Source organism: Marmota marmota, unplaced genomic scaffold (genome assembly GCF_001458135.2).
Source record: "Marmota marmota marmota unplaced genomic scaffold, marMar, whole genome shotgun sequence".
Classification (NCBI taxonomy): domain Eukaryota; kingdom Metazoa; phylum Chordata; class Mammalia; order Rodentia; family Sciuridae; genus Marmota; species Marmota marmota.
In genome coordinates, this window is record NW_026000196.1 from 9,274,054 (window position 1) to 9,286,929 (window position 12,876).

At 41.6% G+C, this 12,876-nt stretch overlaps 1 protein-coding gene across 9 annotated transcripts in view; it reads left to right on the forward strand.

The window, feature by feature from the left end:
* Positions 1-12,876, forward strand: part of Sv2b (synaptic vesicle glycoprotein 2B) — a 249,654-nt gene that overhangs the window by 175,201 nt on the left and 61,577 nt on the right. For 5 of the 9 annotated variants that reach the window (XM_048790306.1, XM_048790305.1, XM_048790309.1 and 2 more), the window contains 2 exons: positions 1,972-2,061; positions 11,050-11,897. In XM_048790306.1, coding sequence (XP_048646263.1) covers positions 11,447-11,897 — 451 coding nt within the window. In that variant the 5' untranslated portion in view covers positions 1,972-2,061; positions 11,050-11,446. The remainder of the gene's footprint in view (positions 1-1,971; positions 2,062-11,049; positions 11,898-12,876) is intronic. The other 4 variants (XM_015493104.2, XM_048790313.1, XM_048790310.1 and 1 more) reach the window with 1 other exon arrangement.

The window sequence follows — 12,876 nt, forward strand, 5'->3', positions numbered from 1 at the left end:
CTTCGCCAGGTAACTTAGTTAGATGGTAAAATGGAATTGTCAAGGATCTCTCTGTTAGAGAAGAGAGGAGGCCAAGATCCCCAGGGTGTGAGTGTGGAGTGTCTGGCCCACAGGCCCTCCTGGGGGCTGCTGATAGTATCCTATGTACATTTAGTGTTCCCTGCAGCTGTTGTTGGTTTCCAAGAGGCATTGGTCTAGCAGCTGGAGATGCAATAAGGGTGTTGTGATGGGAGGCAGCTTAGTTTGGGAGAGTTTGAATCCTGACTCTTGAATTTATTGGCAGCGTGATCTTGGCAAATGACATAACCTTTCTAAACCTTAGTTATCTCATATCTGGAACAGAAAAGTAAAGGTATCTATTTTCTAGCATTGTGAAGTTGCAACTCGATGATCAACCTCAATTATTCAGCTCAGAAAATGCTACTTTCTCCACCTCAAAGGCAGCATTTCCTATTTGGGTGGTATTTGAAAACTTCTCTCTGGCAAGGATCATCTATCACCTCTATTCTTCTTAGTTACTTTAAAAAATATCAAGTCACTTTTCTTAATTTATGTATTTATTTAGGAAAGAAACTGTATTAATTCTGTAAATACAGGGTATCTACAAAAGCAAATACAATGAAAACAATACCATGTTACATCTTTAACTCTTTTGAATTTCAGGCTTTTTTCCATTTCATTAAAAAGGACAGTTGGCAAATTAGCAAGGAGGTGGGAGAGCTGAGCTGGCCCCTAAGAGACTCTTCTATTAAATTAAAAGGCATTGAAAGAACGTTGAACATGGAACCACTTTTCCTCTATGTGATTTGATGTTATTTAATGATATGTTTGAATACCTTTTGAATCATGTCAGGTACCATAAAAGGTAACATCTTTGCTTTGGGAAATATTCACTTTCAGAATCAGCCAGCTGGGAACAAGTATCAGTGGTCAGGATCCTCATGGAGGTGGGGTGGAGATTCAGGGGTCTGCTCCAGCAGAGTGTGGGGGAAATTTTTTTTGGGGGGGTCTCTCTTGAGAAGGCTGAAGATTTGCCTGTAGGGCAAGTTAAGGCTCCTGCTGTCCTTTTGGCTCTGGTATGCATTGCTGCAGGATATAGTGAATACACAGAAAGGCCTATCTCTATGTGTGTATTTATAAAATAAAAGCTATTTTCATGGAGCTCTTTCTTGGTGATAGACACTGTACCAAGCTTTTTGAAAATATTAATTCATTTAATTCTCATAACAACTCAATTGCCAAGAACCCATATTCTCATTTTGCACATGAAACAGAAGCTTCAACAACCCACTGCAATTGTGATTCAGTTTATAAATGACAGAGCTTGACTGTCTGTCTGTCTATTTGCAATGGGCAAGAGTTTACTTTACAACTCTCACTCCAAGGCAAAAAATATCACTAAGATTTCTTTCTTGATGAAATCAAATCAAAGTAGGATTGGCAAGATGTTTAAAATTGGTCCCTTAGAACCGACTTCCTTCCCCATTCTGGGAGACCACTTATTGAAATAGTCACCTGAACAGTCAGGTGCCTGGCTCCTTGGTCCATGGCTGTAGCTACAATGGATCTCCTCTCCTCCATCTTTCTGCTGCTTGATGCTGCCTTCAGGGGCAGCTTTCTGATATCTGCTGGCAGTTCTGCTTTGAATGAACCAAAGACACTTCTACTCAAGGTCTCTTGATCCTGCTGACAGGATGTGCTATGGATAAGGGCTCTTACGGCTGATCCCAGGCTTACAGGGAAAATAGCCTCCACAGACATCCCATAGCTATTCCACATCCAGAGTGCTGCCTGCAAGAGGGGCAGGTGCTGTCTCTTTTCAGGGAGCTCAATGTGGAACCTCTTTTCCTCTATGTGATATGTCGTGCTCTGAGTTCCTGTAGGCTGCAAATCTGCCTACAGGCTGAGTTCCTCTAGTGGTCGGCCATCTCTGGAAGTCAAAACATCAACCCCTTTCTTCTTTCCTTCTAGCTCAGCTCCTGAAAGGACTTAACCTATTGGAAGCTGTGGGTGCCCCTTTGGCCTTGCCTGTGAGTCACAAAGAAAGGACTGTTTCCTGAGGTAAGAGAACTTAGGTTAGTGATTCTTGACTTTAAGTGAATAATCTGGAGAGCTTGCTAGTAAAGCAGAGTTCTGTCCTTCTGTCTCAGTGAGGTTGGGATGGGGTCCAGGGGTCGCAGTGACATAGCACCAAGTTGATTCTCCTGAAGGGGGTTTGAGGATCATACACTGGAAAAACATGACCAGACTTTAAATACAGAGGAGCAGAGAAGGAGAAAATTGTCTTTATGGGGAGTAAAGCACCAACATTTTAGATCATCCTGCCAGAAATTCTCGCATAAACAAAATACACATTTATATGTTATATAATAGTATGGATATTATTGGTATAATGACATGAATATATCACTTACCTAGCAAGTTCACCTGGCATTGCAGTTGACAATTTTTTCCCCCTAAAATGTTAATCAAAATCACAATTGTTACATTACCATAATACTTAACCATGTAAATACATCATGATTTATAAACCCAGTCCCTGTTGTTTAACATATGGGTTGTTTTCAAGGTTTAATGTTAGAAATAATGTTATGATTAATACATTGCTCCATAAATTGTTGTCTTTTTTTTGTATTTTAAAACTAAGAACCATTCTGAAAATTCAAACTAAAGCTGGTATTACTTTGAAGGATTTAGATTAATGTATTTTATTTTCCACCAACCAATCAACCAAACAATTTAATAATCAATTGTTTCTCATACCTTGGGAACTAGCTTTCTGTTCTAACATACTAGCTCAGAAAAGTGCTTCCCATGTCAGACTAATGAACCCGTGTGGTTCTAAGTGGGGCAAACACCTATAGCGATTGATGGTGCCTCAAAGAACTGTCTCCCATTAGAAGCCAGTTAAGTCCTGGTATTTTCAGTCCACGGGTTGATGTAACATATCCAGAAACATGGCTCATGGGGTGCTTTTGACTTGATTTCAGTTAGGCACTGAATAACTATCAACTTCCTTCATTCAGCAAACATTTTCAAGAACCTTCTATTTTCAAGACTTTGCATTTGGTGTTGGAGATTCAATAATAAGTAAAATTCAGGGCTTTGTCTATCCTGAACTTGCTCACAATCTGCTGGCACAGATAGACACATAAATAGTATAATGTGGTAAAAAGAGAGACATACACAATGCCTTGGGACCCATTGGAGTAGTTCTAAATGTTTGAGAGTTAAAAAGCCATCAAATTAGTTTAAAAAATGGTTATTTGGTTTGTAAATGTTGCTCTTAATTCTAGAGTCAATATCTTAGATATTAAAATGAGAATAATTATGTTATACTATATTTAATAGATGGTTCAAAGAATTTTTATAGATACATCAGAAAAAGATAATGCTAAGTGACATTAACCAATCCCAAATAACTAAATGTCGAATTTTTTCTCTGATATAAGGAGGCTGATTCATGGTGGGATAGAGAGGGGGAGCATGGGAGGAATAGACAAACTCTAGATAGGGCAGAGGCGTGGAAGGGAAAGGGAAGGGGCATGGGGTTAGAAATGATGGTGAAATGTGATGGACATTATTATCCAAAGTACATGTATGAAGACACGAATTGGTGTGAATATACTTTGTATACAAACAGAGATGAAAAATTGTGCTCTATATGTGTAAGAAGAATTGTAATGCATTCCATTGTCATATATAAATTAAAAAATTAATTTAAAAATAATAAATACATTTGAAAATATTGACTCAGGTTGCTAGAAAGGGCCTTAGAAATCATCCAGCACAGGAGCTGGGGCTGTAGCTCAGGGGCAGAGCACTTGCCTAGCATGTGTGTGGCACTGGGTTCGATCCGTGGCACCACATAAAAGTGAACAAAATAAAGGCATGCCGTCCATCTACAGCTTTAAATAAATAAATAAATAAAATCATCCAGTACAGTCTTCACTTGAGCAGTAAGGGGTAGCAGCCTCAGAAGTTGTGTGACTCATCCAGGGTCCCTCGGCAACTTGATGGCAATTCTGGGACTGCAGTTTGGGTCCTCTGTCCAGGGTGCAGAGGTATTTCTTTTATCTCCTGCTCTCTTTGAGTACTCAATATTGGCATGATTTCTCAAAAGGGAAACTAAAGTAAGAGGTGATATAAGGGAAGAAATTTCTCATCCATTGCTAGGTTTGTGAATGGGATACCCTAAAATAAGACATTAACCAGAGAAGAGCATATGCATTTTGTATGACATAGGCACCTCGAGAAATGAATACCCAAAGAAATGGGGAGATCTGTGTATTTCTGTGGACAGTTGTGCAGAAGTGGTATTGGAGGGTGGAAGAGTGTGATCTAGTGGTAATCGCTGGAAGCAACTCAACAGAGGCTCATTTGTTCAGATTCTTCTGTGTCCATCTGTCTTGAGATATAAGGATGTCCCTTTGTTTGAGGTATAAGGCAGGCACCTAAGGAACAAAGATTTTATGACCTACTTTTCAGGAAGGTTTGACTTGTTTCAAGGGAAACCAGTAAAGACAAAGTCAGCAAATGGGAGAACTTTTTGCTTCTGCTGTGTTTTCAAATACCATAGTTGGGGCAGCAAGTCCTGAGTTCCTAAGCGTGGTGTCTCTTAAGCTAACTGGCACCTATTATCATCTTGCTAATCTGAGTTTGTTGACTTGCCTCTTTCTTGTTCATGTAAAATAGATTACAGGGAGGGCCTCAACTTTTTCCTCAGGCTTTATCCCTCAAATTCCTACCAAATTGCTTCAGGAGCACAGAAGGGTACCTGGTTACCTCCGAAGCACAGGGTACCCACTATTTTCTTCTTCAGCCCTGATTCACTAAAGATGAATCCCTCAAGATCAGTAGCAGCTGAAGCCACAGCTGCTACTGACTCTTGCCAAGGATAAGTGTGCCTATCCCTCTGGAGTGGGTGCTATGGAAGGGGGCTTTGCTAAGGGCACTATCTTCTGTTTTTGTTCACAGCAAAGTTGCTACATTCTGGGCCCTTGATATTTCACCAAGATGTGGCTGAATCTGTTGAAAGCTTCAGCATTAGCCCTCTCCCCAGCTTTGACCCACCAGGGCATGACCAGGCTCTGCCCCCTCATTCTCTTTTTTAATAGAAAGCTCATGGTCCAGGATGTTTCCATATAGGCTCTCAAGGCAGAACATCCATCAGCATCCTGGGATGAATACAGCATAGGCTCTCGGTGCAAAAACAGTACTTACCTACATAGAGCAACCTCTCTCTTCATGGAGTGTAACAATGCTGCCAAGGAAAAAGAAGTTCATGATTGCAAGAAACAGTAATTTCCACCAGCAAATAGATTTTTTTTTTTTTGGGGATGGTGGTAGTGGTGTGGCAGCAGCTTTATTAAGGTGTAATTTAAGTACCACAAAGTCCACTCATTCCAGATGCACGGTGAAATGATTTTTAGTGCATGAATTGAGTTGTAAAGTCATCACTGTAATCTAATGTTAGAAAATTCCCATCACTCCCCACCTTTTCCAATTCCAGGTTCATCGATAGTCAAACCCATTCCCACCCGTGGCACTAATCCATTTTCTCTGTTATGTATTTGTTTATTCTGGACATTTCTTATAAATAGAATCATATAAGATGCGGTCTTCTGTGGTTAGCCTAATATCCATCCAAGTTGTGGTCTGTAGTAGTAATTTGTTCCTTTTTGTTGCCAATTTATATTCCAATGTATAGATAGACCACGTCTAATTGGTGCGTTTGTATTGTTCTCAGTTTGTGGCTATTTTCAGTGATGTTGCTATTAACTTTCATGTGCAAGTCTTTATGTGGACATATGTTTCTGTTTTTCTAGGGTAGATGCATAGGATGGAATTGCTGGGTTGTTTGTTAAGTGCATGTTTAACATTTTGAGAACCTGCCAAGCTGTCTTCTAAAGTGGCGGGACCATTTTATGCTCTGACCAGCACTTTCAAGGGCTACAGTTCATCACATCCTAGCCAACACTTGTTATTGTCTGCCCATTGATTATGGCTATTCTAATGTGTGTGCAGAAGTATGTCATTATAGTATTAAATCGGTTTTTGTTGAGGTCTTCTCACAGCATATAATATGGTGCTCATTGTGAATTGCCAAAAGAGAACAGTGAATAAAAAATGTAATGTTTCCCAAATTTATTTGCTCTTTTTTTTTTTCTCTTAAATGAGCATATTCAAGGCCAAATGTTGTACAGAATAGATTTTGGGAAGCATTACATTGCTTGGTTATAGTTTAGCTGTGTTCTCTATGATATTTAATTATGGACAAGTGTTCACTGCATAGTAATTCTGAATCAAGCAGCATTGATGCAGAAGTAAATAGATTTGTAAGAGATAAAGGAAGACATTTAAGAGATTAGCACTAGGACATTTTTGAGAAGTGGTTTTCATTAGTCACTAAACGTTGGTTTGTTCTTCTCTGGAGTGAGACTGGGCTCAAGTGGAGATCCCTTTCCTTACAATCCTCTACGACATAGGTACTGTCTTATAACCATCTTACAGATGAGGAAACTGAGGCACCAAGTGGTTAAGTGCTTGTACACAGGTAGTATGAGGTCAGAATTTGAACCTGGGGCCCTCTGACACCAGGATCTTTGTCACCTATTCCCCCACCATAGTAAAAGGGCAGATCAGTCTGCAAAAAGACTTTTATTTGTCTTGATTTTACACAGAAATTATAGCGTGCTGGAAAGATTTTTTGTCCAGAATTCAGCTGCTTGGAGTTACTATAGTTCCAGTCCTTGGCCTTCTCCTTTACCCACGATACTGGGAAATGTCCCACTTGCTTCCCATTTGTCTTTCCTCCCATCCCCATGGGCAACACCTTTATCCAGGCCTTACTCACTTCTGAACTGTTACCAAACACACACAGACACACGCTGATGTGTATGTGCACATGCATGCACGTGCGCGCGCGCACACACACACACACACACACACACACACAAGCTTCTCTCTGGTTTCACTGTCTCCAGGTTTTCTGTTCAAGACCAAGACACACTCCCAACAGAGAGATCTTTCTAGACTCCTGCTTTGCACACAATGCTATGCTCACTTTAATAATCCTTTGCTCAAAGAAAATCCCCCTCCTGAGCAGGGCACTCAGTCAACCTCTACGTACTTCTTCATCAATCTCCCATATGTCCCCTTCTTGGATCATTTGCTGTAGGCCAACTGGCCTCTTCATCGCTGCCAAAACAAGCAAAGCCATTGGTACCTCCGTGCCTTTGCCTATCTTCACTCTGCAGCCTGTGATATGTTCTTCTCTGTTGTTGGGTTCTCTGAGCCCTTTGCTGCCCTTGGGTGCTCCTTTACCTTCACGATGCCATCTCAAAAGATCCAGCACGTAGTGGTCCCTTGCTCCTCTGAAACCCCTTGGAGAACTTACTATCTATCTGTGACCCTGGGTCACCTCTCTAACTTCTTCAGCCTCCATCACATCTTCTGCAAAGTGGGATAAGAATAGTCCTGCCTCAAAGGGTGAGAAGAACAAAGCACATGGTAAACTGAGCACAGCACCTGCCACAAAGACACAAGGCAAGCACTCAATAAAGGAAACATGATAATATTATTAATAGTTAAGGTTATAAGTTTTAGTACTGCATTATGCTTTGTGTTGTTTTAATCTGATTTTCTCATAAAAGGTAGACCTCCTGAGAATGGGGATCTCATTCCATATTTACTATAATGATTTAAGTTAGCATTCTGGGAAATGTTTGTTGAGGATGAGCAAACAAACCCTAATGGGGGAGTCAGAAATCCAGCTTAGCTCTTCTGTCAGCTCAGTCTGTGACCTTGACTTATCTTGGTTAGTGAAGTCCCTGATAGTCTTTCCTAAATCATCCCTCACTTCCTATTGGAACACGTTTTCAGATCCAAGCCCTGATATTGACTGTATTGATTTGGGCCCATTCTTAATACTCCTAGGCCTCAGTTTCTCCATTTGTAAAATGGATAGAATAATCTTGTTTTTCTATTCACTCTGAGAATCAATGAGTGCGCTTGTAACACACTCACTTTAGTGGTCAGTTAATAATTGCTCTTGTGGTTGTTTTATCATGGCTAGTTAGCTGATAAACTCTAGGTTTGTTGAATGTATTAGCTTCTTGAGGCTGCTGTAACAAATAGTACAAATTTGGGTGACTAAATAAAAATCTGTTGTTGACGAATTTTGGAGGCTACCAGTTCAAAATGAAGTTGTCAGCTGGCCAGCTCCTTCTGAAGACTGTGCTGGAAAATCTGTTCCAGACCTGGCTCTCAGCTGCTGGTAGCTTCAGGCCTTTTTTGTCTTATAGATGGTACTCTCCCTGGGTTTCCATATCATCTTCCCCCTGTGCACATCTGTCTCTACATCCAAGTTTCCCCTTTGGATTAGGACCAATCCTCATATTGGATTAGGACCACCCTAATGATTTCATCTTAACTTGATCACCCCCTATAAAGACCCTGTTCCTAATGAGATCACATTCTGACATCCTGGGGGCTAAGGCTTCAACATACCTTTTTAGAGGAACACAATTTAATCAACAATATTGCAAATAATTAATTGCTGCATTCTCTAGAAATTGTACTGCTGTCAACAAACAAACAAATAAACAACTTGGCATTTCTCAATTAAATAGATTTAAAAAATTATAAGAATGTTTGACTGTGAAGCCCCTTTATTCTACTGCATTTAAAACTGCATCAGGCAAGTGGGATTAGTGTTGACAAGGATCTGCTTCTTTCCATAGGCGAGTCTCAGAATCTTTGCCCAAAGTGGTATTTCCCACATGTGCTTTTGAAATCACAAATCCATCATTTCTGGCTCATGACACTTTTGCAGGGCCTCCAGAATGGAAATAACACACCAGATCTCAGGCAGTTGGCATTCCTTTCCCGTTTTTGTAGCACTCTGCAAATTCTCATGCTGTTTACATGTGATTTATATTTCTCCTGTGGTCCCTAAATGCATGTAATAAAAACAGATTTAGAATATTAATCTGACATGTTCAGGCCAGCATGCTCTAATATAAATTTATTTACTGGGGATGATGAAAAACCTGGAAGGGTGGTTAGTAAATATTTCTTGTGGGCTCCCATAGCACTTTTGAAGTGCAGTCCCCTGGATTCCCTGTGGTGCTCATGGAAAATACAGATTTCCAGGCCTCCTGCACTTTGTGTCTTGTGTCTGCACTCCTGTCTTTGGGGAGGAGTCCTCAGATTTGCATATCTAATGAGCCTCTCACTGGTACCCTGTGGTTCTGGCCCACATCTGAGAAAGGCTGCTCTCTGGCGTTCTCCTAGAAGGAAATGCATTGTATTGTTGGGGTCAGATGATTTCCAGAGCTGGAGTCTGTCCACTGCTGAGGACTAGGAGAGCCAGGTGGCAGATGTGGGGCAGAAGACCCAGGGATGGGCTGTGGGCAGGAGGAGGCCAACCCATTGTGAGGTGACATCTGCTGAGCCTGGGGAAAGTACAGTAAATCTCAGGTGTGATAGCGAGGACTGAAAGAGTTGATGGCAGATGTACTTTTTAGCAGGTAGGTTGGGCTGGGGAGTGAGTTTCTGGCAGCCCTGGTATGCAGAGACCTGAGCATTTGTCCCTCTGGAGGTCTGGCATTTTGGCACAGTTGGAGTGCAGTGAGGGAGGGAGTGAGGGAAGGAGTGGGGCGGCCTCTGCCCCTGAGAAGTGCTCAGTGAGGTGGAGCAGAGCCACTTGGGGAGTTGTGTGCAAACCAGAGCTCTGAGCCTTTTACAAGGTCTGGGAATTTGTGTTTTTAAAGTTCCCAGGTGATGTAAAGTGACAGTCTCTCAGAGCACTATTAGGAAGCACAAGGGCCTGGAAGGAACTGGCTTTGGGACCAGTGGACCTTGTGTTGATCCTAGCTCTGTGGCCTTGTCACATTACTAACCCACCTTACTAACCCTCTGTAAGTGGAAGACCTTCCTTCCTTCCTTCCTTCCTTCCTTTTTTCCTTCCTTCCTTCCTTCCTTCCTTCCTTCCTTCCATGTTCTGAGAATTTCAGATAAAGGATGTGAAACATTTAGCACATTTCCTGCTATAGGGTAGGTATCATTAAATGGTGACTCCAAACCTTGTGAGACTTGAGATTCTAGGAAGGTAATTTAGGGCAGAATGTCAGTGTGTTGGGTACAGAACTCACCAGTGGGAACTAGGGATTGAAACTGTGATATAAACCAGGCCCCTGGCTTCCAGAATTGGAACTAGCAAACAACAACAATAATAATATCAGGGCTTAATTCAGATTAGACACTTTGTGTATAATCTTATGAGTTAAGTACATTGTTATCCTCATTTTACAGATGAGAAAATTGAGGCTTGGGAAGGTGAATGAATGGTCACCCAACCATTATGTGGCAGAATTGAGTTTTAGACTCAAGAAGTGAGGCTCTGGGTCTTCACCACTCCTTCCTGTTCTTTCCCATTGAAGCCAATACTAGGTCAGAGTGGTCTTTGAAGCACAGTGTTGAGCCTCAGAAAAACTGTCCTGGAATTATTTATTTATATTTCTTTCTTGTCTTCCTTCTCTGTCCTCCCTTTTCCTTTTCTTTCCTTCCTTCCTTTCTTCCTCTCTCCCTCCCTCCCCTCCTTCCCCCACCCTTCTTCCTTCCCTTCCTTCCTCATACAGCCACTTCACAGAGTTAGAAAAGCTGGCCTTTTCATAACAGACATTGAACTCAATAAACTTCTTCTGTTAATACAGCCCTGATAAATTCAAAGAGGAAATCTGGGGCACAAAATTATCTTGTACCAAAAATTCCTTGACCACTTCATGATTCATTCGTGCATAAGATTTGACCCCTTTCATGGGTTAATCAGAGCTTCAGAGGGCCTCTGACTTGGTTTCTTCTCCCTCCTCCTTCAGTCTCACTGAGTCACTCATCATTCAGTTGATACGAATTCAAATGTTTAATCAAGATTTCCTCTACCTCACCCATGAAGCATTGGCATGACTAAATATATTGGTTTAATCCTGAGACCATTTTGTCAGAACTTCAGCCTTCTATAACGTTCTTCTCTTTCTCTATTCTCAGGGCACAACCTTCAGTGGCAGAACAAATCAGTCTAGCAAGCAAGCTGCCAAGTCTACTTGCTCCTTGTCAAGAAGAGCAGCTGGGTCCATTTTTAATCAGTACATCCCAGCCCGTGTCTCTGGGTCACTGAAGGAGACCAGGCCAGAGCTTGCAACTTTCTGAAGACCTCCAAATAGACACTGAATGCAAAATAACTCTTAGGTAATCTTTGCACAAACCTGGTTGTCTTGAGAATCAAATAGGAAGAAAACAGGTGTGACTTTCACTCAAGAAGACACATGAACATATTCTATATTTAAATCCTACACACGGATGATGGTTATTGGAACAGCCCAAACCTCTACCACAGAGCAAGAAATATAGCTGAGAGATAACTAGGTGGCCCCAGAGTGAAGAGATGGATGACTACAAGTATCAGGACAATTATGAGGGATATGCCCCCAGTGATGGCTATTACCGGGGCAATGAATCCAACCCGGATGAAGATGCGCAGAGTGATGTTACAGAGGGCCATGATGAGGAGGATGAGATCTATGAGGGCGAGTACCAGGGCATCCCCCATCCAGATGATATCAAGGCCAAGCAGAACAAGATGGCGCCCTCCAGGGCAGATGGCCTTCGGGGCCAGGCAGATCTTATGGCTGAGAGAATGGAAGATGAGGAGCAGCTGGCCCACCAGTATGAGACCATCATTGATGAGTGTGGTCATGGGCGCTTCCAGTGGACCCTCTTTTTCGTCTTGGGTTTGGCCCTGATGGCTGATGGAGTGGAGGTATTTGTGGTGAGTTTTGCCCTGCCCAGCGCAGAGAAGGACATGTGTCTGTCCAGTTCCAAGAAAGGAATGCTTGGTAAGTAGAAATTTCTAAAGATCATTCTTCTTGTGCATTCAAAAATGTGAAGAGGCAAAAAGTAAAATACATGTAATGCCTGTCACTGGTAGACACCTTAAAATATACCAGAGTGTCCCTGCAAAGTTGTCATTTTATACTCATTTTGCAATTAAAATATTTTTATCTCAGGGAAATCAACTCATTGGCTCAACTTTACACAGCAAGTAAGTACCAGAGCTTGGTTTCCTATCCAGGTCTGTTAGACTTCTGAGCTCTTAATTTGTTCTTCAAGTCTTGTTGCCTCCCTGCGAGTCAGATTTATCTCTAAATATTAACCATATTCCATGTCCAAATTACAAATACACTTTGGAAGTGGAAGACCAGAAATCTCTTCCATTCAGTCCTTCTTTCTGTGTCTTTCCAGAATCCAGTAGCATCTGCTCCTGGTTTCTCTTGTATCTAAGTATTAGTGGCTGAATGCCCATGTGCCTTGGGGATAAGTGACGGGCCTGAGCACACCAGCAGATCCCCTGAAGGCTGTTGGGCATCGTTCTGTGAAGCACAGATGGATTCCAAAGATGGAGGACCAGCTTTGCAAGTTAATTATGAGACTAGCACCAGCAGTGCCAAACTTCAGAGAAAATTTTGTGAGGTTAAAGACAGGGTGGGCACAAATGGTGTGGTATAGAAGAGATTTATCATAATAATGACAAGGGTTTGTCTTGATCACCAATGTCCTGAAAAAACATGTCTACGTTCTACATTTAGAGTCCATGAGATTCAGAGTTCAGAAAATATGCTGATATTGAGAAGTTTCGATGGCTCGGGTTTTCTTTCAGGACCAAGAATATTTATAACACTCAAGAGCTCAAACCTATCTAAAAATGTAACTCATTCACACAACTAATAGATATTAATTTTTCATCTACATTGTGCTAGTTTCTGTGCTTAGGCCCTGGGAAGAAAATAGCTATTGTCTCTCAAAGGAACTTATAAC